The 21,088-nt window shown below is 43.5% G+C and overlaps 2 protein-coding genes across 2 annotated transcripts; one reads left to right on the top strand and one right to left on the bottom strand.

Annotated features, from left to right (window-relative positions):
- Window positions 1–3,740: 3,740 nt before the first annotated feature.
- smad9 (SMAD family member 9) lies at window positions 3,741–14,711 on the top strand. Its single transcript, XM_012878700.3, has 8 exons — window positions 3,741–3,846; window positions 7,757–8,318; window positions 10,133–10,348; window positions 10,486–10,743; window positions 10,831–10,941; window positions 11,031–11,252; window positions 13,663–13,919; window positions 14,153–14,711. The coding sequence occupies exons 2-8, from the start codon at window positions 8,123–8,125 to the stop codon at window positions 14,294–14,296; spliced, it is 1,404 nt and encodes a 467-aa protein (XP_012734154.2). The 5' UTR covers window positions 3,741–3,846; window positions 7,757–8,122; the 3' UTR covers window positions 14,297–14,711.
- Window positions 14,712–14,786: 75 nt separating this feature from the next.
- LOC105937383 (regulatory factor X-associated protein) lies at window positions 14,787–20,756 on the bottom strand. Its single transcript, XM_012878660.3, has 3 exons — window positions 20,102–20,756; window positions 19,834–19,944; window positions 14,787–15,552 (listed from the first exon to the last, which is right to left on the bottom strand). Exons 1-3 carry the CDS (start codon window positions 20,534–20,536, stop codon window positions 15,448–15,450), a joined length of 651 nt encoding a protein of 216 aa, XP_012734114.1. The 5' UTR covers window positions 20,537–20,756; the 3' UTR covers window positions 14,787–15,447.
- Between the last annotated feature and the right edge of the window lie 332 nt (window positions 20,757–21,088).

Genomic DNA, 21,088 nt, shown 5'->3' with positions numbered 1-21,088 from the left:
TGAGAAAATGAATGATGGGGTTTCAATTTAAGCCATGGTCATCAAAATTAAGAGACGTAAACATCGGTTTTTGGTTCCTTTGAAAAAGTGAAACTCTTATAGATTCATTCCACAGAAGGATATAAAATTCTGTGAGAAAGAATTTGCCCCTTGACAATTTAAGTTTTTTTTTTCTCACATTTCAATCATCACATTTAAAAATACCTGAGTAAATACAAAATGCAGTTTTCAAAGGATTCATTCATAGTTCAGCCAAAAAAGGAGAGCTTTTATTTCACAATAAATGAAGCAACTATTTTATGCGTGGTAGGTACAAGTTGGATTTGACTTGCCAAACTGTGGCCTGATTACTACCTTAACAACAGCATTAAGAAATCCCTTAAATAGAGCCTGTCTGACAACACGAAGTAGGGTAAAAGATGTCAAGAGCAAGTAATCCTGCCCCAAGCTAAAGAACTGCAGCAGCACATAAGCAACAAAGTCGTTGACATTCATCCCTGGAGTCATAGAACCATTTCGAACCACAGTGAGAGACGTTATCCACAAATGGAGAAAAAACAGGAGGGCAGTGAACCTCCCCTGGAGCGGTCAGCCCACCGATATGACTCCAGGGGAGCATAAATGACTCCTCAGTGAGGCCATAAAAGTACCCAGAACAACTCCCAAAGCTCTGCGTGGCCTCGCTTTTCTCAGCTATGGTCAATGTTCCGGATTCATCAGTAGGAAGTAGATTGGGCAAGAAATTGCATCCATGGTAGATTTCCGAGGTAAAAAAAAAAAACACTGTTGGCCAAGGAGGACACAGAGCTTCATCAAAGTTGGATCTCTGTGATGATAGGTGTGTGTCCTGTTGCATCTGGTGCAAAACTTGGAAAAGATTTGGAAAGAAGAACGCCGTATTCACTGTCAAACGAGGCCTGGTGTTCTAGGCTGCTTTGCTGCTCCAGGACCTCCTGGGCTGAGGCAGCCATGAGTTCTGCTGTCTCCCAGAAATTCCTGAAGGAGAACGTATGCCTTCAGTTCTGGAAGCGAAGCCGAAGCACATTTGGGCTTTGCAGCAGGACGATGATCTGAAGCGCACCAGCAAGTCCGCCTTAGAATGAGAAAAGCTGAAGACGTTGGAGTGGCCTGGTCAAATTCGGGAGTCAAACTGAGATGTGCCCTGCAAATCTTCCAATGATCATGTACCTATTACTATTAAGCGATATCTAAAACACAATTTTCATTTTACTCCCCTTAAAGTGAATTCCACTAGGCTACTAAAATATCAAATAAGGTGTCATGTTTGAGCTATACATGGGTTACTGAGTCATTTTTAATTTGATTAGAAAAAGAGCAAGACCCGCTGAATTTTAGAAGAATTCAGCGGGTCCCTTTTGTTTGTTTCATCATCCGCGCGTTGACATCCTGTAGAAAAGGACCAGAGCTTTTGTGCGGTTTTGACTAAAGGAACCGTAATGGTGCTGTTTTCCCCTCCTGAGCCTGAGGTCTAGAGTCGCGGCTGGTGCGCATGTCTCTGGGGCCTCACGGAGCCCCGGGGAGCGCATCCTGTTTGTGTCCTCTCTGTCTGCCCTCTGAGCAACCAGACAAGACACAGAGGCGGTGAATCATCATCATCATCTGCACAGTTGCTTCCTGTCTCCGGAATCAGTTCTTGTGTAAAATAATAATAAAAAAGAATAATACATTTTAGCTGCGGGCGCCTCTCTGCTTCCCTGAGTTGTTCAGCCCCGGGTTTTTATTCCGGTCTGTGTGTGTAGTCCCGCCGCAGATCACATCATTAGATTATTTACCTGGCGGTTGGTGGAGGGGGGTGGCGTGAGGATAAAACATTTATTATTATTATTATTATTATTATTTAATGAAAGGGTCTCCGGAAAGCTTTCACTTGGTGCCGGCGGTATCGCCACGTCCCGCAGCAGTTGCTGTAAACTGTGAAAATGTCAAACTTGTAGACTCGCTGTCGCCAGGCGAAGTCTGCGTCATTAACTGGACCGGTCACGGCACTCCCAATAAAAGGATCGTATCCATCCGCAATGAGAAAGAAAGAAAGACCTCTGCGTGATCACGCGAACCTGGATTCGGCCACAAGAAAAGTCACACGTCACACACCGCGAGGTTAACTTCAGGCAGCAAGTCAGGTTTTATCATTCCTTCACACTACAGGTCGATTCCTTATCATAGCAATGTTCAGTGAGGGTCCAAATACAAAAAGCTAATTTCCTGGGATAGTATATAACGAACAATTTGATAGAACATTTATACACAAATTACTGTTATTAGTAGTTGTATTTATAACAGGTCAGCCCTCAAATAACAATTTTACTGTTAGACATACACTATAGGTGTTGATAAGACAATATATCGCCAGCTGTCCTAGGTAACTTGCTAAAATAGCCTGAAAGAGGAGAACAGGTGTGATTGTCCGCGAGGTACAGCATGATGAATGGGTGGAGGGGGGGTCGGGGGTCTCGAGACTGTGCGTGGCTCAGGTGGCACGGTCGCGCGCGCCGCATCTGAAAATCCCTGAACTCCTGGGAAAGTTCCAGGATGGCGGGGGTGGAGAGGTGGGGGGGGGGGAGGCGGAGGGATCCAGCACACAGGCGCTGCGGTTCCAGCCAGGCTGACGCCGCCGAGGCTGTGTGGCGCTCTGCTGTGGCTGCTGGAGGAGCGGAACCTCTGAGCGCCTCGAAACCTGCGTCAAAACGAGGGAACGTGGACGCGCAGCACCGGAAGACACCGTCGCCGCTGCTTCCACAATAAACTGACCTGGAGTTTTGATACCGGGCCGGTCCGGTTTTTGAGCTCTGCCCGTGGTTTGTAAAGCTGGAACTGATTCGTCCTCACCATTCGCTTATGTATTTTCAAATTAGACACTTAAAAAGGCTTATACTTTCATGTTCTAATACACACTCAAACTCCTAATGTAAAAAGAGAAAGATGCGAAATAATGGATTATTATAAACCATTAGGTTATAAAAACAAAGTCAGTTAATTTATTCATCTTGTCTGGCATTAAACGTCTATGGAAATATTTACTCGCAACAGTCAAGCTGTGGCTAACTGATTTTTATCTACGTTTAGCTGGAGCACCTGGATCCACCTGCAACCTTCAATATGGATGAGATGACTCAGGGCGGCATTCTGTCAGGGAGCGGCATGATCACTTGGGCAAAAAAAAAAGACAAACCTATCATCTGTTTGTATTCTGTTGCTTATTTGCATATACAGTCCTCTTCGGGGACTATGACTGCACCCATTTGTCCATTGTGCAGTGCAATCACTTTAAGGACATAACCATATACCATGGCTGGCTAATGAACTTGGTATCTGATTTGGTGCCAAGTTTCAAGAGAAACTGGCAGCAGGCGGGCCAACAGTAGTCATCTTGTAGACAGGAATTAGTTGGTTCGATTCCTGCTTCCTCTCTTGCCAAATAACTTAAGTGTACCTATGGGCAACACATTTAACCCCAGGTTGGCAGCTGGTGAGTGAACATGTCTGCATTGTTACAGGCAGTCCAACAGTCAGCCAAAACAGTGAGAAAAGGACGTCATTAGAGAGGCCTACTCCTTAGCGCTGAGTGATACAGACAAGCGTCTGCTGATAAAGTAAATTTGGCACTCTTTTATTTTGAAATTCACTAGCTAGAAGCCCTTCTGAGCTACTGGGCTCTTTATTTTTCAGCGTAAACACACGCTCTTAGTCTCAACCCACTCCACACACACACACACACACACTTGCAGACAGAAACACACCTTCACAACCTCAGCGCGCCGACCTGATCCGCTGCAGACGCGGAAACCTCCCTCCAAACTTCCAGCTGCACTTGTTATGACAACAGAGGTGAGAAATTATATACATATAAACGTATATTTAAAAAAAAAACATTAGGTGTGGTGGTTAGATATTTTAATGTTGCAATTTGTTGTGAATTTGCATCTGCTAGGACGCGCACAAATTGGTTTTCTTTTGGGGGTTGCGCAAGATGTTCACTCGGACAACTTTTGTCCTGGCTGCGATTTAAAAAAAAATAAAATAAAAAAAAGACAATTTTTTTTAACATGTACAATAAATAAAATCTTTAATCTCGTAACTTTGAGCTCATAATAAAAGCTGTAGAAAAAAAGGATTTTATTGATTCCTGAAGATGCTGCTGCATCACGTGAACGTTATTTCCAAGAGCTTAATTAATAGTTCTTTACGTTTGTGCTCACATCCTCAGACGCAGAGTAAAGGTACGTTTGTGTGTATATGTGTGTGTGTGCAGAGGTTATAGAGCAGAAACCGGATTCTGCAGCGGCAGAGAGGCTGGATGCAGTGATAGTTAAAGGAAGCTGGAGTGTTTACTTTTTTGGGAAGGGGTGTACTGGTGATAAAGCATTAGGTAATTAGCCTATCTGAGGCTGCAGACTGAGTGACGCCAGGCTCCATAAAGAAGCGGCAGCAGCAGAGACGGGACTGATGCAGCTACTGAGCTTCTGCGCTTTTGCTGTCATTGTAAAAAAAAAAAAAAGAGAGAAAAAAAAAAACCTCTCCTCAGCTGTCTGCATGTCCGCCATGCAGGGGTCATAGAACTTGTTACATTACAAGCACAAGTTTCTGTTCCATATTTTATATATAATAACACATTATACTTTGAGCACATTTGGGGTAAAAATCAATCCTAATTCATCCTTAAACATTTTGGGGCGTTTTTTTTTTTTTCTTCTTCCCCTAAATGTGGATCAGAAACAGAAAAAGCACAAAGCTGCAACCGGTATTGTAATAATGAAGTGAAAATGCTGTGAGCCCGAACCACACTATGATGAAAAGCAAGCAGACAAGCTGTAATCTTCAGCTTGTGTCTTAGATAATGCCAGTGTATATATAAAAAAAAAAGTCTCCTTTTGTACTTCTGCACTTCACTTTGGGCATTTGTGCTATGTCCAGTGGCTATTTAGGCGGACAGAAAGACACAAACACAGGGACTGTGTGTCTGTCTCCCTCCCTGTCTCGCTCTCCCCCTCCTGTTCTGTGATGTGTTCTGGCCAGACAGTAAGGCTCCTGGGCGTCAGTGGCATGATCATAGAAGCAGAGGCCAAAAAGGACATTCCTCATTGTTGCTGAATCTAGAAAAGAGCCCGGCCGTCTTGGCTTTCTCTGTTTGAGATCGTTTTAATGTTCCCCTTCTGAGAAAAAAATATTGCGTGGCGTGTGGGAGGCCAGTGTGGCACAGGCATGCTCTGTGTAACCCTGCTGATTGAGCCCCCTTATTATGGAAATCCACCCACAATGCCCAGCTCCTTTATGGTGGACTCGCAGACGATTTCAACTTTTTTTTTTTTTTTTTTTTTTTGTGATAGTAAGGTGGACAGAAATTGATGCATCGTTTTTAGTCTGAAAGGTTTGAGCGTCCGTTTGCTTTTACCCCCCTGTACTCTGGTTCTCCTAAATAAAATAAAAAAAATCCCCAAGAGCTGGAAATCTCAAAGAACCATTTAATCCACTCTCCAAAAGAGTATGATGCAACCTCAAAATGTTGTCTGTGTAGGTTTCCTCTGGGCGCTCTGGTTTCCCCTACCACTAAAAGACATGCTGGTCAGGTCGGCCATTAGTGGCGGCGCGCTCAGTCACAGCAGCTCAGGCTAACCATCCATCCCGATCTATGACATTTCGTTGTATGTATAATGACAAATAAAAGTATTCAATTCAATTCAACTTTATTCATATAGCGCCAACTCATGAAACATGTCATCTCGAGGCACTTTACAAGTCAAAATCAATCAGATTATACAGATTGGTCAAAAATGTCCTATATAACGGAACCAGTTGATTGCTTCAAAGTCCCGACAAGCAGCATTCACTCCTGGAGAAGCGTAGAGCTACAGGGAGAGTCGTCTGCATTGTACATGGCTTTGCAGCAATCCCTCATACTGAGCAAGCATGAAGCGACAGTGGAAAGAAAAACCACCCATTAGCGGGAAGGAAAAACCTCCAGCAGAACCAGACTCAGTATGAACGGTCATCTGCCTCGACTGACTGAGGGTTACAGAAGACAGAGCAGAGACACAACAAGAGAGACAAACAAGCACAGAAGCACACATTGATCCAGTAATCTTGATCAATATCTTATCTTATCTTAAAGACGTACCTGTCCACCTAAATTTATGGACCAGGAAAAGGGAGTGTTGATTAGAGAAGTGGCCACGAGGCTCATGGTCACTCTGGAGGAGTAGCAGAGATCGGCTGCTCAGGTGGGATAACCTGTTGACAACTATGAGCGATGCACTCATTGTATCTGATCTTTAGTGTGGAGTGGCAAGAAGAAAGACCAAGTTGAAAGACAGAAATAAGAAGTCTTTGCAGTTTGGAGCAAGCCAAGGCAGGAGGACACAGCAGTAGAAGACCAAAACTGATATGTTTTGGTTATGCAAAACACTGTGTGTGTTTGGGGGGGGGGGGGGGGGGGGGCTTGTGGCCTTAATATACCTGTCCGCATCCAGGAGCAGTAGCCGTTTGGGCCGTGCCATATTCATACTACTTTTGGCCAAGTTGAACCAGAGGAAGGATAGTGTGCTGGTTTGTGTCCTCTATACCAAGGTGTCAGAAAGAATGAAGAAAGGGATTTTCTCCCCAGGAAATCAACGCAGTTTTGTTATCTTGTTGTTTCTGAACAGCTGCATGTATAGCTGCATAGTCCTAGTGGAAAGCAGTGGGCAGGTTCAGATAATGACATTCAGGTGCTGACAGCAGAGTTGGGCCAGGAAGTATGAATGAGGCCTGAAACGGCTGTTCACCCTGCGAACATCGCTCCCAATGTCAAACACGGTGATGGCAGCGTCGTGCCGTGCGGATTCTTTCCATCAGCATCCAGGAAAGCTAGACAGAGTAAATGGTGAATGGACTGAACTTATATAGCGCTTTTCCAGTCATACTGACCACTCAAAGCGCTGAACATTATCACACTCACTAACGCGCCCACGTTCATACATCGATACGCAGCTCGGTAGGCAACTGGGGGTTAAGTGCCTTGCCCAGGGGCAACATGTGACAAGGGCGAACTAGAATTGAACCCACAACCTTCCGATTTCAAGACGTCTACTCAACCACAGTCACCCTAAAGTAGGATGAAGCTAAATGCAAGGTTCATCTGGGAGGGAAAAAAAAAAAAAAAAAAGACATGGTCAAGTTTTTGAAAGTCAAGTTAAATCCCAAGGTTCACTTTCCAGTAGGATGAGAAAAATAAACTTAAATCCAGAACCAGAATGCTTTGGACCATGTGCCACAACAGTCTTGGTTAAAGTCCAAATCTTAAATCCAATTGAGAATTTGTGGCAAGACTTGAAAATTGATGTTCAAATAGGGTTCCATCCAAACGGACTGCCCTTGAGCCGTTTTGCGAAGAGGAATGAGGAAACAACTTCGGTTTCTGGATGAACCCTTCAGAGACGTACCTAAAAATACTTGCAGCTATAAACGCGACAGCAGGTGGCTCTACAAAGTGTTGACTTTGCACGGCACATGCTTTAGATGCATGAATCATTTCCCTCCTATTAACAATGACAGACTACTTCATGATGGTCAATCAGATGCAATCTCTGTGAAACGCATGTCTGTTGGTGGTTATAAAGCGACAGGAGACACAAAAACACAATGACGCGCTGGTTAGACCAACACCAACGTGTCTTTGTTCTCCAACGTCTCAAACAGTGCTCCCATTCATCTGTCTTTGCAAAAACTGTCGCCTAACACGGTCTCTCCTGTCTCCTCCTAGATGATTGAAACCTGAACTGGATGTCTGGCTGCGTGAGGAAAAACCATCCCTGCAGGAGGCTCTGAATCCAAAGCGGCCGGGTCCCATCTGTGCCAACTCATAGAAGGGATTTACGGTTTACACTGTGCTGGCTGAGGTCCAGTTTCTTCCCCCGGAGCGGCTTGGAAGTCACAGAGAAATAATAAAAGAAAAAAAAAAGTCTCTGTTTACTCATCACACTACCTCTTTCATCCTCCTTTTTTTTTCCCCCTCCTGTGTCCTGGCTGCAAGTTATTTGCCTCTTCACTCCAGTGCCTCAAGGGAACTATTGCGGCGCTAGCTGGACCTCATCTCAGCCCATCCTGCCAGCCATTTATCCATATCGAAATGAACTCTTCCTCTTCTATTACGTCCCTGTTCTCCTTCACCAGCCCGGCGGTCAAGCGCCTGCTCGGCTGGAAACAGGGGGACGAGGAGGAGAAGTGGGCGGAGAAGGCTGTGGATTCTCTGGTGAAGAAACTGAAGAAGAAGAAGGGAGCAATGGAGGAACTGGAGAGGGCCCTCAGCTGCCCTGGGCAGCCCAGTGAGTAGCACACTGATAAACCCAGAAGAGTTTAGCCTATTGTGTTTTTTTTAATGGTGCATCTGCAACGTTCAGACTTTTATCTACCTGTACAGACGTCGAATCAAAAAAGCTTTTATTGAAGACTTTCATGATGTCACATAAAAATATTATAAAATGCACTACTCAGTGGAGCTAATGAAGATATCTGATTCTTAAATTTGCAAGGACCTTTCTCTGTTGACTTGGGCTCCATCTGAATACCCATAATTATAGCTTCTAGCTCCTGTTACTAGACCTTTCACGGGGTCAAACAGTATGAACTCTATATTGTGGAGGAAAGGAGCTTTGGACTGCTGTGCCGAATTTGGACAGCCTTTAACTCCGTCATTATGTGGCAAAAGGTACATGGATGATAATGCGAGTCAAATCGGAGTCTACAGCTTTCCGAAACTACAAAGTGAGCAATCTCGTCTTTAATTTCCGTGAGGGGGCTGTGCTGATACGTAATGTCACACAAAGGATTGTGGGATACCTAAAGGGTTCTTAGCGGCAGTAAGGAACTTCGAGGGCGTCCTAGGCAAAACTAGCCGCAGGAGGGAGCATACAGGCTACCTTTCCTACCTCCTTCCTTACTGACTGCACTATTAGCTGACACACTTCCACTTCAGTGAAGGTTTGTTTGTTTTTTTGTAAGCACCCCCTGTCAGGTGTTTTTTTTTTTTTTCTACCAACCTTTCGTTGGATTTTGTACCGGCTGTGAGAACTAGTGACGACCAGTCACCAGGGGTGATAAACACCCCTTTAAATTTGCTGACCAACCCTTGCCAGCTAGTCCTATAGGTATCATGTTATTTATTAGTTTCATTTGGTATATGATAGCGCATATTAGCATTCATTTGCAGTATTTGTTTACTCTTATGTCATTTTTGTGTGTCTTTCATAGAGTGCCACCCAGAGATTATTAGTGGCCCCTGTGTGGCCTCCAATTCTAAACTTTCTGGAGGTGCCTCTGCATAATCTGTCATAAGGAAATGTGTTTCTATCGTTCCAGTTAATAAGATATAACAGCAGGAGGTCACTCATTGTTGATTTACTTTTATTAGAGGTCATAATTTGTCATATTTCTTAAGAGCTGTCTGACTCAGACAGCGTTTAGGACTACCATCAACAGAATTAGGTTGTGATAACAATGATAGGCAATTGATACATGCACCATTTGTGCATTTTTATGGTTATCTAGATAATTCATTAACATACTGTCTACCAAGATAAATAAACTAATACGTTTTGGTTAAGCACAAGGGTAGGAAATGGTTTACGTCTGGGTATGGAATAGTCTTAGCTTGGGACAAAACAGCAATACATGGATATGAAGTTAGGGTATGATTGTATTGACTCAACCAAATTTAGGAGGCTAGTGATTGATTTTGAAAACAAAACCATAGAAGGTAATGTCAGCGTGTGTTTTCTTTCCTAGTATTTCACCACCAGTAGACACATTAAACACGTCTAAGTGTTTGTAGTGTTCTATGGAATACAAACCTTCAACCTTCCCAAAGGTTTAATTGTTTTTAACCAATCAAAAGCCTCACCAAAACTCACAAGTCAGAAGAAAAAGATTGAAATCCTAGCTGACTGGTGCATCAGAAGTTTTAATTCTCTCCTCTTTGATTTATCGTCTTAAGATCTTTATTATTTGCCGCGTCTGTGAATCAAAGCTGCAGCGTAAAAGGTGAAAAGCAGTTAAAAGGTCCCTGAGCTCTGATCCTTGAGTTTGAGCCTGCATTTAGCCCGATATTTACGCGTATTTTAATTTCCACTCACACCTTCAGGTAAGTGTGTGACGATTCCTCGGTCGCTGGATGGCAGGCTGCAGGTGTCCCACAGGAAGGGTCTTCCCCACGTCATCTACTGCAGGGTGTGGCGCTGGCCTGACCTCCAGTCTCACCATGAGCTCAAACCCCTCGAGTGCTGCGAGTTTCCCTTCGGCTCCAAACAGAAGGACATCTGCGTCAATCCCTACCACTACAGGCGTGTGGAGACTCCAGGTATACACATTTTTTAGAGTGTATTTATTTATTTTTTGGCAAAAGAGCTTTCTGAATTCTGTTCATTTGCATTTGGGGGATTGTGAGTTTTTATGTTCTTCTTTGGATGTTTTACCCGCGCTCTCTCGTGTCGTCAGTGCTTCCACCAGTTCTGGTGCCACGCCACAGCGAGTTCAACCCTCAGCACAGTTTACTGGCCAAGTTCAGGAACGCCTCTCTGAACAACGAGCCGCTGATGCCGCAGAACGCCACCTACCCGGCCTCTTTCCCGCCGCTGCCGGTCTCCTCTTTCTCCTCCTCTCCGACCTCCTCCCTCGCCCAGTCCCCCGCCTCCCAGAGTTACCCCAACTCCCCCAGCAGCTCCGCAGAGCCCGGCAGTCCGTACCACATAACGGGTCGGTATCAGAAAGCGCGTCTGTTAAAGATACGGACCCCTGCTGAATTTGCACTGATTATTTTTTCTGATGTTTGCGATCTTCCAGCTGAGACCCCTCCACCTCCGTACAGCATGATGGAGACAAACGCTCAAGAGGATGTGAAGCCGAGCAACTCCACGGAAACCACAAAGCTCACATTTTCTGCTCCGCACAGAGGTATCTTATTATTTTCCACCGTTGTTTTAAAAAAAAAAAAAAAAATCTACACAATGCAGTATAAAAGTCTAAGTTAACCCTCTCTTTAGATATGAGGCCCGTTTGCTACGAAGAGCCCGAGTACTGGTGCTCCATAGCTTACTACGAGCTCAACAACCGGGTGGGCGAGACGTTCCACGCCTCGTCCCGCAGCGTCCTGGTGGACGGCTTCACGGACCCGTCCAATAACAAGAACCGGTTCTGTCTCGGCCTGCTTTCCAACGTCAACCGCAACTCCACCATCGAGCACACACGCAGGCACATAGGCAAAGGTAGGCGCCTCCAGCTGGTTCATAGCACATTTGGTTCAAACCACAAACATTTATTTATTTTCACGGGCTTTTACGTGATGGACCGACACCAAGCAGTGCAGTGGTAGGGACGGGACGCACGGCGAACTATGCGCTGAATGGTATTCAGCCCCGTTTGATCTGATAAGCATATAAACATTTTTGTATGAGCATTTTCAGGATCTGATTGAGTATGGAAATAAGTAAACTGTCTATGGAAAAAGGAATGCGCATACATTCAAACACCACAACGGGACCATTTCACTACTTCTGAATTTTAAACTGAGGTTGGACTGGACCTGTTGCTTAAGCCTCTAATGATCAGAATTGTTTAAGGCCACCTGGATCTATATAATCTTGGGGGCTGTGCACCTGTAATAAAAACAGGTCAACTTTCAATACGTGGTTGTTATTCGGTATTATTGTGTGTTTTTGACTCTGCAATAACAGTTTACAGAATAAAACTTAAGATTACATGCCAGTCCTGCCTGCTCTGATGGGATGGTGATGAGAAGGTTAAACTGAGTCTGGTCAACTCTTATGTAATTAGAGTAGACCAGACTCAGCAACCAACACACAATTTGTTTTTTTTACAGTGTCTTTTGCAAAGGAAACAAAGGTACCAAAGGTCTCAAATTGTGCTTTGAAGAATTTGCATTTATTATATGAGACTTTAATCCTCATTTGGCAAATACAAGAGTTTCATAAGCTGAAATATGGATCGTCTTAAGTTAGTCTAGATGCCAGAAAGCTCTGAAACGGAGCTGTATCGCAGCACAACAAGTGGCATCCAGTTTGCAGATAAGGCCAAGAATGTTATAAAAGACACAGAGGTGTAGGAAGCCTGCAAATAAAATCCAGTGCAATCAAATGCCTTCAGAGGTCACCTCCTGCTTAGTAAACAGAGCCAGGCTGTACTTAATTTAGTCTTTGTATAAACACAGCGTTGTGTTGGTCTATCATCTGGAATCCTAATAAAATACACCGAAGTTTGCTGTTGTAACGTGACAATACTTAAAAGGGGTTTATGAATAGTTTTGCCAGGGATAATCATAGTGTGTCTGTACATCAACAAATCTACATTCAAAGCAAAGCTGTTGTTTTTTTAAAGTGTCAAAATGTGAGTCGCAACAACTACATCTTATTTTCCATCCATCCATCCATCCATCAATCCATTTTCTGTTTACTAAAGTTCATTTTTTACAAGATTTTGCATATGTTTTTAAACATATTCAGTGGCTTACTTTGGTAGTTAATTTGTTTCTGGGGGGAAAATATATGTTGTTTTCTGGGACATATATTTTTGGTTGTGTTTTTAAACTTGTGTAAAATGATTGTTTTTTTAAATGGTATTCATGTTCCATTTATGTCTAATTTAGTCTTTTTTTCTTTACTACTTTATATGGGTACCTCCAGAAACTTTTGGGATGGCCAGAGAGGGTGTGGCCGCTAATAACCTTGGAGATATATACCAGGAAATAAAGATATAAAAGACTCTCAGTTTTATTTAGACATTCTGGAACTGTGGAACTTGAGTTTTTAACTCAGAATCTTGGTCATCTTGGTCTGATTTGCTTCAGCCCCAGAACAGTGACGTTTTTAGGTACCAAAAGTCAGATGACTTGATTTTATGATCATATCTGACATTTACCTGACTCCACCAGATAGATTTGCTTCGCATATCCATCTGGAAACCTTCCGTTGAAGTAATTTTGGGAAGGGGCGAAAATACTGGTTAGCTGATTGGCCTATGTTGGTGATAGACGGGCCAAATAAACCAATCAGATTCGTCGTCGCTCTGTTACGAGCGACGATGAAAACACAACCACAAGCCAAGCTACTCTTGCTGCTGCAGGTAAAGGCTCGTTAGCTCAGCAGAGAAATACTCTGTAATTCCGATAAAACTTGCTCGATAGCCGCGCTAACGCTAGTTTCATCGGCTGAAGCCGCCATGTTCTTTAGACTGAACTGACGCGCTTCCCGTTGCGTCACACCTCAACCCGCCTCAAAGCCAACGCTGATTGGACGTTCGTTTGGTGAACGGCTCCAAATTTTCTTTAACGGAGAGTATCCAGACTGATCTGCGAGTGAAACCTTGAAAGCTTGCGAGATCAGGATGGTCTCACGAGGCTAATCTGACATATGTTACAATCCGCTTTTTTAGCACCACAACATAGTGTCCATTATTTATATATATATATATATATATATATATATATATATATATATATATTAAAAAAAATTGATTAGGGCCACATTTATATGGGCGGGCATTGCCCCTGTGTTTCTGCCTTTACAACACATTAATTTTACAGCTCCTCCTTTTCTCCCAGTTTATTTGAACTGAACTTCTTCTAAGCTTGAATGTCAAACGCCTCCCCTCTTTCCTCAGGTTTACATCTGTACTACGTGGGTGGGGAGGTGTACGCAGAGTGCCTGAGCGACAGCAGCATCTTCGTGCAGAGCCGCAACTGTAACTTCCAGCACGGCTTCCACACCTCCACCGTGTGCAAGATCCCCAGCGGCTGCAGCCTGAAGATCTTCAACAACCAGCTGTTCGCTCAGCTCCTCGCCCAGTCCGTCAACCACGGCTTCGAGGTGGTCTACGAGCTCACCAAGATGTGCACCATCCGCATGAGCTTCGTCAAGGTACCAGACTTCAGTTTTTTTTTTAAATCACACGTACGCAGGAACAGGCCCAATAGTTCTTACTGAAAGCTAAAAAAAAAAAATCACGGCTTGCACCAATGGTTCTTGGTAGTAATTTATTGAGCAAGGCATGTCAGGTCCTGCTGCATGCACGGTGGAGTTACGCTCCATCTTTTGGCACCCACACCACAATCCCTCCAGCTGAGATTTATGGCCCGCTTCCATTCCTCCAGGGCTGGGGAGCTGAATACCACCGTCAGGATGTGACCAGCACCCCCTGCTGGATCGAAGTGCACCTGCATGGGCCCCTGCAGTGGCTGGACAAGGTGCTCACGCAGATGGGCTCTCCGCACAACCCCATCTCTTCAGTATCCTAACACAAACGCACACTGTGCAGTGTGCACTCGCTGTCCTCACAACAGGTAGTCATATTCTCTGCGTTCTCCTCGGTTTTTCCATTCCGAGGGTCGATCTCGTCTCGTGACGACTTCTGTGCACTCGCTGATGGAAAAGGTGTGCTTTTGGAACTGCTATTTTATTTAAACTTGTTGTAAACACACAAATGGAATTTCCTTCGACTTACGTGGGTCGCTCATTTCAGCATAACAGCATTTCTGGATTCATTTGGACACTTTAGCTGCACAAAAACTAAATGGGATTTATTTGGAGGTACTCTTGTTATGTTATTATAGTGATTTGTGGTGTCTTTCCATGTGCTGACCAATGTTTGAATGTATGTTTGCTTTTTTTTTTTTTTTTACATGTACAATTAAAGCTTTTCTTTATCATTTATCTGACGTGTTTTTTCTTTTTTTAAAGCCTAAGGTCCCCCCCTCATCCGGAATGAAGCTCAAACCGCTCTGCAAATTCATTCTGTAGCCGATCACTAGCAGTAATCGTGTTTTTTTTATTTTTATACACTCAGCAGGAGATACACTGTACAACACAGACGTCACACAATAACTTACATTTTCAAATCATACGTTTCGTCTTGTGTTCACTTATTTACATATATATGTGATTTAGCTTGGACTGAACTTTTAAGATGGAAACAATAAATCCAAAAGGTAAAACGTGAAGCTTTTTGTCAGGTGAAAATATGATTGTCACAAAGAAAAACATTGAACTGTGCATGTGCTGCTACTATAATTTAGCTGAATTACATCAGGTTTTATGTTCACATTAATTGATACAGAAATACCAGAAATCAGAGACAGAATGAACATACAGAATAAATAAGTGACCAGAAAATGCTACATAAATACATAACATAGTGCTGCAAGTTACAGTTTCGGGTCCTAAAAAAAAAAAAGCACCCTTATAATTAAACTAAAACGTAAAGGAAATGGAGAGAAACATTTCCTTGCACTTTAAGAAATTATTCTCTGTAACAGTTCAAGGTCAGATTTGGTGCAGTGTGCAGGTTTATCTAATTACGCACCAAGTAGAGTTAGCTATTTGCACCCCCCCCCCCCCACAGTCCTTGTGATGCATCGCATAAAAACTGTCGGATGCACACTGTTCGGCGTCAACAACCCTGGAAGTGCTGCTGTGATTGGCTGCGGCTTTGTGCGGCCAGGAGCTGCTGCTGCTGCTGGAGGAACCGGATCACCTCTGGACTCCTGAGCAGAGACTGGGCGACAGAGACATTCGTGTCAGATTACTGATAGAAATACAAAACAAGAACAATTTGCATGGCAATACATCAGACCAGGGGTCTTCAACCTTTGGCTCCAGAGCGACATGTAGCACTTCAAAACTTTGGCCAAAAATGTTAAAGCCCTGAGAAATGTATTTAAATATAAAGCTAAAAAAATGGGATAGTTGTAGCATAGTTTCTGTGTTCTCATGCTAAAGTTGCACACTACTGATCCAAGTTCCATTCTTGTATTTTTGTTATTGGGATGCAAGATGCAGGTTCTTTTTTGATGCTCCATAAATTTGGAATATATTCAAGGATATAGTTTGGTCTTGTAAAATTTGGACATTTTCCTTTAATCTAAAAGCTAAATTAGATGAAACTATTTAGATCCTAGAGTCTCTAAAAGTAGAATGGGAGGCAGATCCTTTAGCTATCAGGCTCCTCTCCCGTGGAACCAACTCCCAGTTTAGGTCCGTGAGGCAGACACCCTGTCTACTTTTAAGACTAATCTAAAAACGTTCTTTTTTGACAAAGCTTATAGTTAGAGTGGGTTATGTTACCCAGAGCTATCTCTATGGTTATGCTGCTATAGGCTTAGGTTACTGGAGGACATCAGGGTCTATTTTTCTCACTCTCCTGAGTTCTCCTACACATTTTTTTCTTCATAGTAGGTACACCTGGTCTGGCGTTCTGTTAGCTGTGACATCATCCAGGGGAGACAGATCACCCGCTATTACCATATAAGATAGAAAGGATTCCTGGATCAATGTGTGCTTCTGCTCTGTCTTCTTTAACCCCCAGTCGGGTTGTGGCAGATGACCGTTCACGCTGACCTGGTTCTGCTGGAGGTTTTCCTCCTTGTTAAAGGTTTTTTTTTTTCTAGAGGTTACTTTTCAGTAACAAGTTGCATTATAAGTTAGCTTGTAACCCCTTAGGTTCAGTAAGTCCGAGTTTTCTTTCCAGGACTCAGGATATATTCTGGAACATTCACTGTGCCCTCTCAGAATTTACAGATGAATAAAGACTTTATGCTCTGGAACCGTAATTCCTAAAAGTAACCTCTACATTTCAGGAAGCTTTAAGCTGCAGTAAAACAACCACTATGTTTGTCTTCGTGACTGTGATTCAGTGCTAGTGTAAACGTCTTGCAATTAGAAGTTAATTTAGCAAAAGTTCAACGTTACTTTCCTCAAACGTTGAGGAAACATTCCTTGACTTTAAATCTCATAGCTGTCTCTTGTCAGGTGTCAATGTGCCTTATAAAGGCACTTAACCGCAATCGCCTACAGATCTATGTATCAGTGTATAATGTGTCGGTTCAAGTAAATCAACTGGTATGTTTCAAAAAGGTACCCTTTATGCTTGAGAAAAGTATACCTCTAAGTTCCAGGGAAATAACCTGTAGCTTCTGGAAAACATCATGGCAACAGCAAACAGGCTTAAATGCGGTACCGCGCGCGAGCTATTTTTAGAAACACAACGTCACGATGACGTCACATCACGTGGTACGCAGTGGGGCAAACTCCGGAAAAGCCGCCGTTGTTTCGCTGTAAGAGACGTGCGTTACCCTTGGTTTTACTCGGTAAACGACTGCTTTTTCCAAATCTAAGACCATGGTTTTTAAACATTGTTGCTATGGAACGTGCAACAGCGACTCGAGTTACGCTGATCAGCCGTATATGAAGGATGTTTTCTTCAAGACTGCCAAGGAGAAATGTGTACGCTTGGAACACCGGGGCGGTCGGCCTACACAACAGTTCAACCCGGAAAAAGTTACCAAATTCAAGTACATATGTAGCAAGCATTTTGTCGGAGGAAAGGGCACAACCGAAGAACATCCTGACGCAATTCCAGCGACATCAAGTCAAGGTAAGAGTATTTTGGTGGCCGACATGTTAATAAAGTAGCGCCTGCTACCATGACAGCATATAGGCTATCATGGTAGCAGGCGCTAACATGATAGCCTGCTACCAGGATAGCTTACTCAAAAACATTTCAAATGAGACAAACATTAAACATATACCCATTCCTGGACGGTGATTGCAAACAACAACAACAAAAAAAAAAACGGCCGACGCTGCCATGATCGCCGCGCAGGAAAAAAAAAAAACAAAGCTTACCGTTCATCAACTCGGCCCGTTTTCCAGTCTTTTTAAGCCCTCGAACCTCAAGCAATCGTTTGAGCTGAAGGTTGGTGTGTTCTTCGACAGTGCGGCCAGTAATCCGTGCGCCTGGGACACCGTCTTGGGAAAGTTTAACGGCTGTAAAGTCGGTCATATCTGTTATCCGTGCGTTCTCTCCTGTATGCGTTCTCTCCTGTATGCCCTACCTAAGCGGCAAAAGGGGCGTTGCTCTTGAGACGGTGACGTCACGTGCGCGGTACCGCATTGGACCTAACCTCTTCATTTGAGAAGTGCAACCAGAGTTCCTGGAAGTAACTTTTAAGTGCCAAGAAAGTAAACTTTAAATTTGAGAAAGGTAACCTTTAAAAGGAGACATATCAAGCGTTTCAGTTCTTCCTCTACACACTGAAATCACTACGTTGTGGTCTATGTGAAGTAGAAAAGCAATGCTTTGGTCTGAAATCCTCCTTAATTTACCCCCACATTCCCTCTTTTTACCCTTGTTTTGAGGTACGCCTTGTTTTGGTGCTGTCTTTAAATTTAAAGGAGGCACTTCCCGACCCACCCCCTCCAGGTCGCATAGTGCTCCACTCCGCCCTGTCCGGCCATTTCTGTAGTATGACGGGGGACGGTGTATTGAACAACCGAACACTTATCCACTCGTAGCTTCGGCATCCTTCAGCTTGGGCTACAAAAATCGCTCAGAAAAATAAAAATGGCGGATTCGTGAACGTGGTAAGCTGGAAGTCAATGACTTTGTCTAGCAGCTCCACAGCAGATGCTATAACGTAAATGTTCAAAAAACACAAATAATAGAAAACAGAGAAAACTGAACTTCTATGCAGCATCTGGACAGACTACATTCAACTTTTCAGCATTCCTACAGACTCCCAAGCACACAACAAAATGTATTTAAGGGCTCAAAAAGTGAATTTGGATGTTGTCCCCTTTAAGGTTCTGGGATATTAATTTAACTTGAGATGCACCAATCCATTTTTCCCGATCCAATCCGATACATGGGCTGACAAAGCTTACTTTGTCATGTGAGTGAAGGAATCAAAAAAAGGTTGGCGTGCTCTTTAGCATGGTGCTTTTGGAGGTGCTTATTTAAGTTTGTGGTGTTGAATCTACCGACTTTATCATCACCCCTTGCAATTTTCATGGTGCAGTCAGACTTGTTGGCGTATCAAGTTCGAAATGTTTCTAAATAGCAGACTTGGCTCGGTCTGGTGCTTGCTCCATGCTGCTCTTTGTTTGGTCAGAACTAGCTGCTGTGCGTGCGGTTTCCGCGTGATGACATAACCGGCATTGTAAACATAGAATTGAAGTGACCAGATCGCTGTAACTGTATTGCTGTGTATGACATTAATTTAAAAAAAAAGAAGAAGAAATGACTGGATGAGTCCATCTCTACTTCTAGCTTTTTGAAAGTATCCTGGGTAACCTCGATGTTGCAGGAAAGGCACATCTGTGTTAAGAAACAGTAACCTTAAATTCTAAAAAAGTTTTCTAAGTCCTGGAAAAGTCACTTATAAGTTCAAGTAAAGAAATCTCTACGGTCCAGAAAAGCAACCTTTAAGTTCCAGAAAAGTAACCCATAAATCCCTGGAATGTCGTATTTAAATCACTGGGAAGTAATCTCTGGAATATACAGTGTACTTTCTAAGAATTTACAGCTAAGTAAAAGGTTTAGCTCAGTAAAGGTAAGTAAGCCCTGATCTCTGCAGACTCCTCTAGTTCTGGAAAAGTAACCTGTAAATCCCAAAAAGTGTACTGCGAGATTAGAGAAGAAAACTACAGAATATGTTATGCATTTTCTCCACTTCTACTATTTGGATCATCATTATTATTATTCAGTATTGCTGGTGTTACAAATTACTTGTCCTGAAGAATACTTTTAGGCAGGTAAAGATAAACAAAAGAACAAGGTCAAATATTTTCTCATTAAAAAATATATTTAAAGGGCAAACCTGGATCAATAGGGAATTGAAAATAGCAAAAATGTTGACACTTTCTAGATATGCTGGAAAGTGTACAGACTTGGCAGAGTTTTCACCCCGGATGTCCTTCCTGAACCAACAGGGATTCGAACCCGCGTCTCCCCGATTCCGCAACCACAACAAGTACGTACATCAGTGCGGCGACTCACCAGTCTTTTCTGGTTGAGGACCTGCTCTATAAGGGAGGGTCTGGCCGGACGGTCCCCCATGGCCCCCAGGCGCTGTTTGTTCACGGACACCGGCCGCTCCTCGTTGGCTTCCTGGTCATCCGCACAAAAAAATAAAAAAAGAGCAACAACGTGGTTACACAGTAGTTTATGTCATTTGTATGTAATCTGAAGACAGACGCATGCGTGTTGCACGATCAAAACGACCTTCTAGATCTAAAAAAAAAAAAAAAAAAAAAAATCCCCTTACATCGAGCTTCCCGCTGGACATGGCCTGGTCGCTCTTCTTCTTCTTATATTTATCCTTATACATCTTGTTGCGGTGCTTTTTGCACATCCACGGCTTCCTCTGCTTGGCCACCTGCGTGGTGGTCTCGGTGCAGCCTTCGTAGGTGCACTGCTTGGGGGCGTTGTCGCCCTCCGAGGTCTCCTCTTCGTTGAGCTCCTCCGGGCTGGCGGCGCCGTCTCGGGGGTCGGAAGCGTCCAGGACGTCGCTCTCCTCGTCCGGGTCGTCCACGCTGAAAGAGGACGCGTTGTTCTCCGACTCGTGCGGCGTCGTCACGTTTCTGCTGTCCACGGCTCCGCTTTTACTGACGAAGTACCTCTGTCCGTCTTTGGTGAGCAGAAGCGTGGAGTCCTTGTCTTTATTTGCGGCGGATGAAGAGCAAGTCTCCTTGTCGCCCATGATTATCGCAGTGAACGCGACGCGAATCGCAGGTGTTCTCTACTAGGACCGCACTTTGATACTCCTTCACATACGGATCGCGTACTTACACGTTACTAGTGCGCTTTCTTGTTTTGAAACGCGTGTTGCCTTTCTGTAACACATTTACAACATCAGCGCCAGCAAATAAGCTCCACTTCTTCCACAGAATTCTTCTTCTCTGCTCGATTTTCACGTCTTAAAGCGACACCTACTGGCTAGTATGGGAACTTCACATCCTCCCCCAAGTCTAAACAGCATGAAGAAACATTTTAGATGTCACCATTTTAATCTGCCTGTTCTCTTTATCTCGTCAAATTAATTAATTGTTTCATTTGGATAGTAGTAGAGTGGAGTAGTAATTTATTTATTCGGAAGGTGTTAGAACAATGTGAACGGCGCAAACAGAATAATAATAATGAGAAATGAGAATTATTTTTCTTATTGTGTTTATTATCATCATTAAGCATATGCTGCTATTTTTCTACTTAATTGCATTAATATTCTTAGTAATAGTAACATACATATTGATAG

The sequence above is a fragment of the Fundulus heteroclitus genome, chromosome 11 (assembly GCF_011125445.2).
Source record: "Fundulus heteroclitus isolate FHET01 chromosome 11, MU-UCD_Fhet_4.1, whole genome shotgun sequence".
In the NCBI taxonomy this organism is placed as follows: Eukaryota; Metazoa; Chordata; class Actinopteri; order Cyprinodontiformes; family Fundulidae; genus Fundulus; species Fundulus heteroclitus.
Note: the sequence above shows the minus strand (reverse complement) of the source record. Positions and strands in the feature narration are given on the sequence as shown.

Bases quoted from the DNA above. Each gene is read 5' to 3' on its own strand.
- smad9 (XM_012878700.3), top strand. From the start codon at position 8,123: ATGAACTCTTCCTCTTCTATTACGTCCCTGTTCTCCTTCACCAGCCCG. The intron at 10,349-10,485 runs GTATACACATTT...TCGTGTCGTCAG, and splicing joins CAGGCGTGTGGAGACTCCAG to TGCTTCCACCAGTTCTGGTG. The intron at 11,253-13,662 runs GTAGGCGCCTCC...CTCTTTCCTCAG, and splicing joins ACGCAGGCACATAGGCAAAG to GTTTACATCTGTACTACGTG.
- LOC105937383 (XM_012878660.3), bottom strand. From the start codon at position 20,536: ATGGGCGACAAGGAGACTTGCTCTTCATCCGCCGCAAATAAAGACAAG. The intron at 19,945-20,101 runs GTAAGGGGATTT...GCGGATGACCAG, and splicing joins TGTCCAGCGGGAAGCTCGAT to GAAGCCAACGAGGAGCGGCC. The intron at 15,553-19,833 runs GTGAGTCGCCGC...TCTGTCGCCCAG, and splicing joins TCCTCAACCAGAAAAGACTG to TCTCTGCTCAGGAGTCCAGA.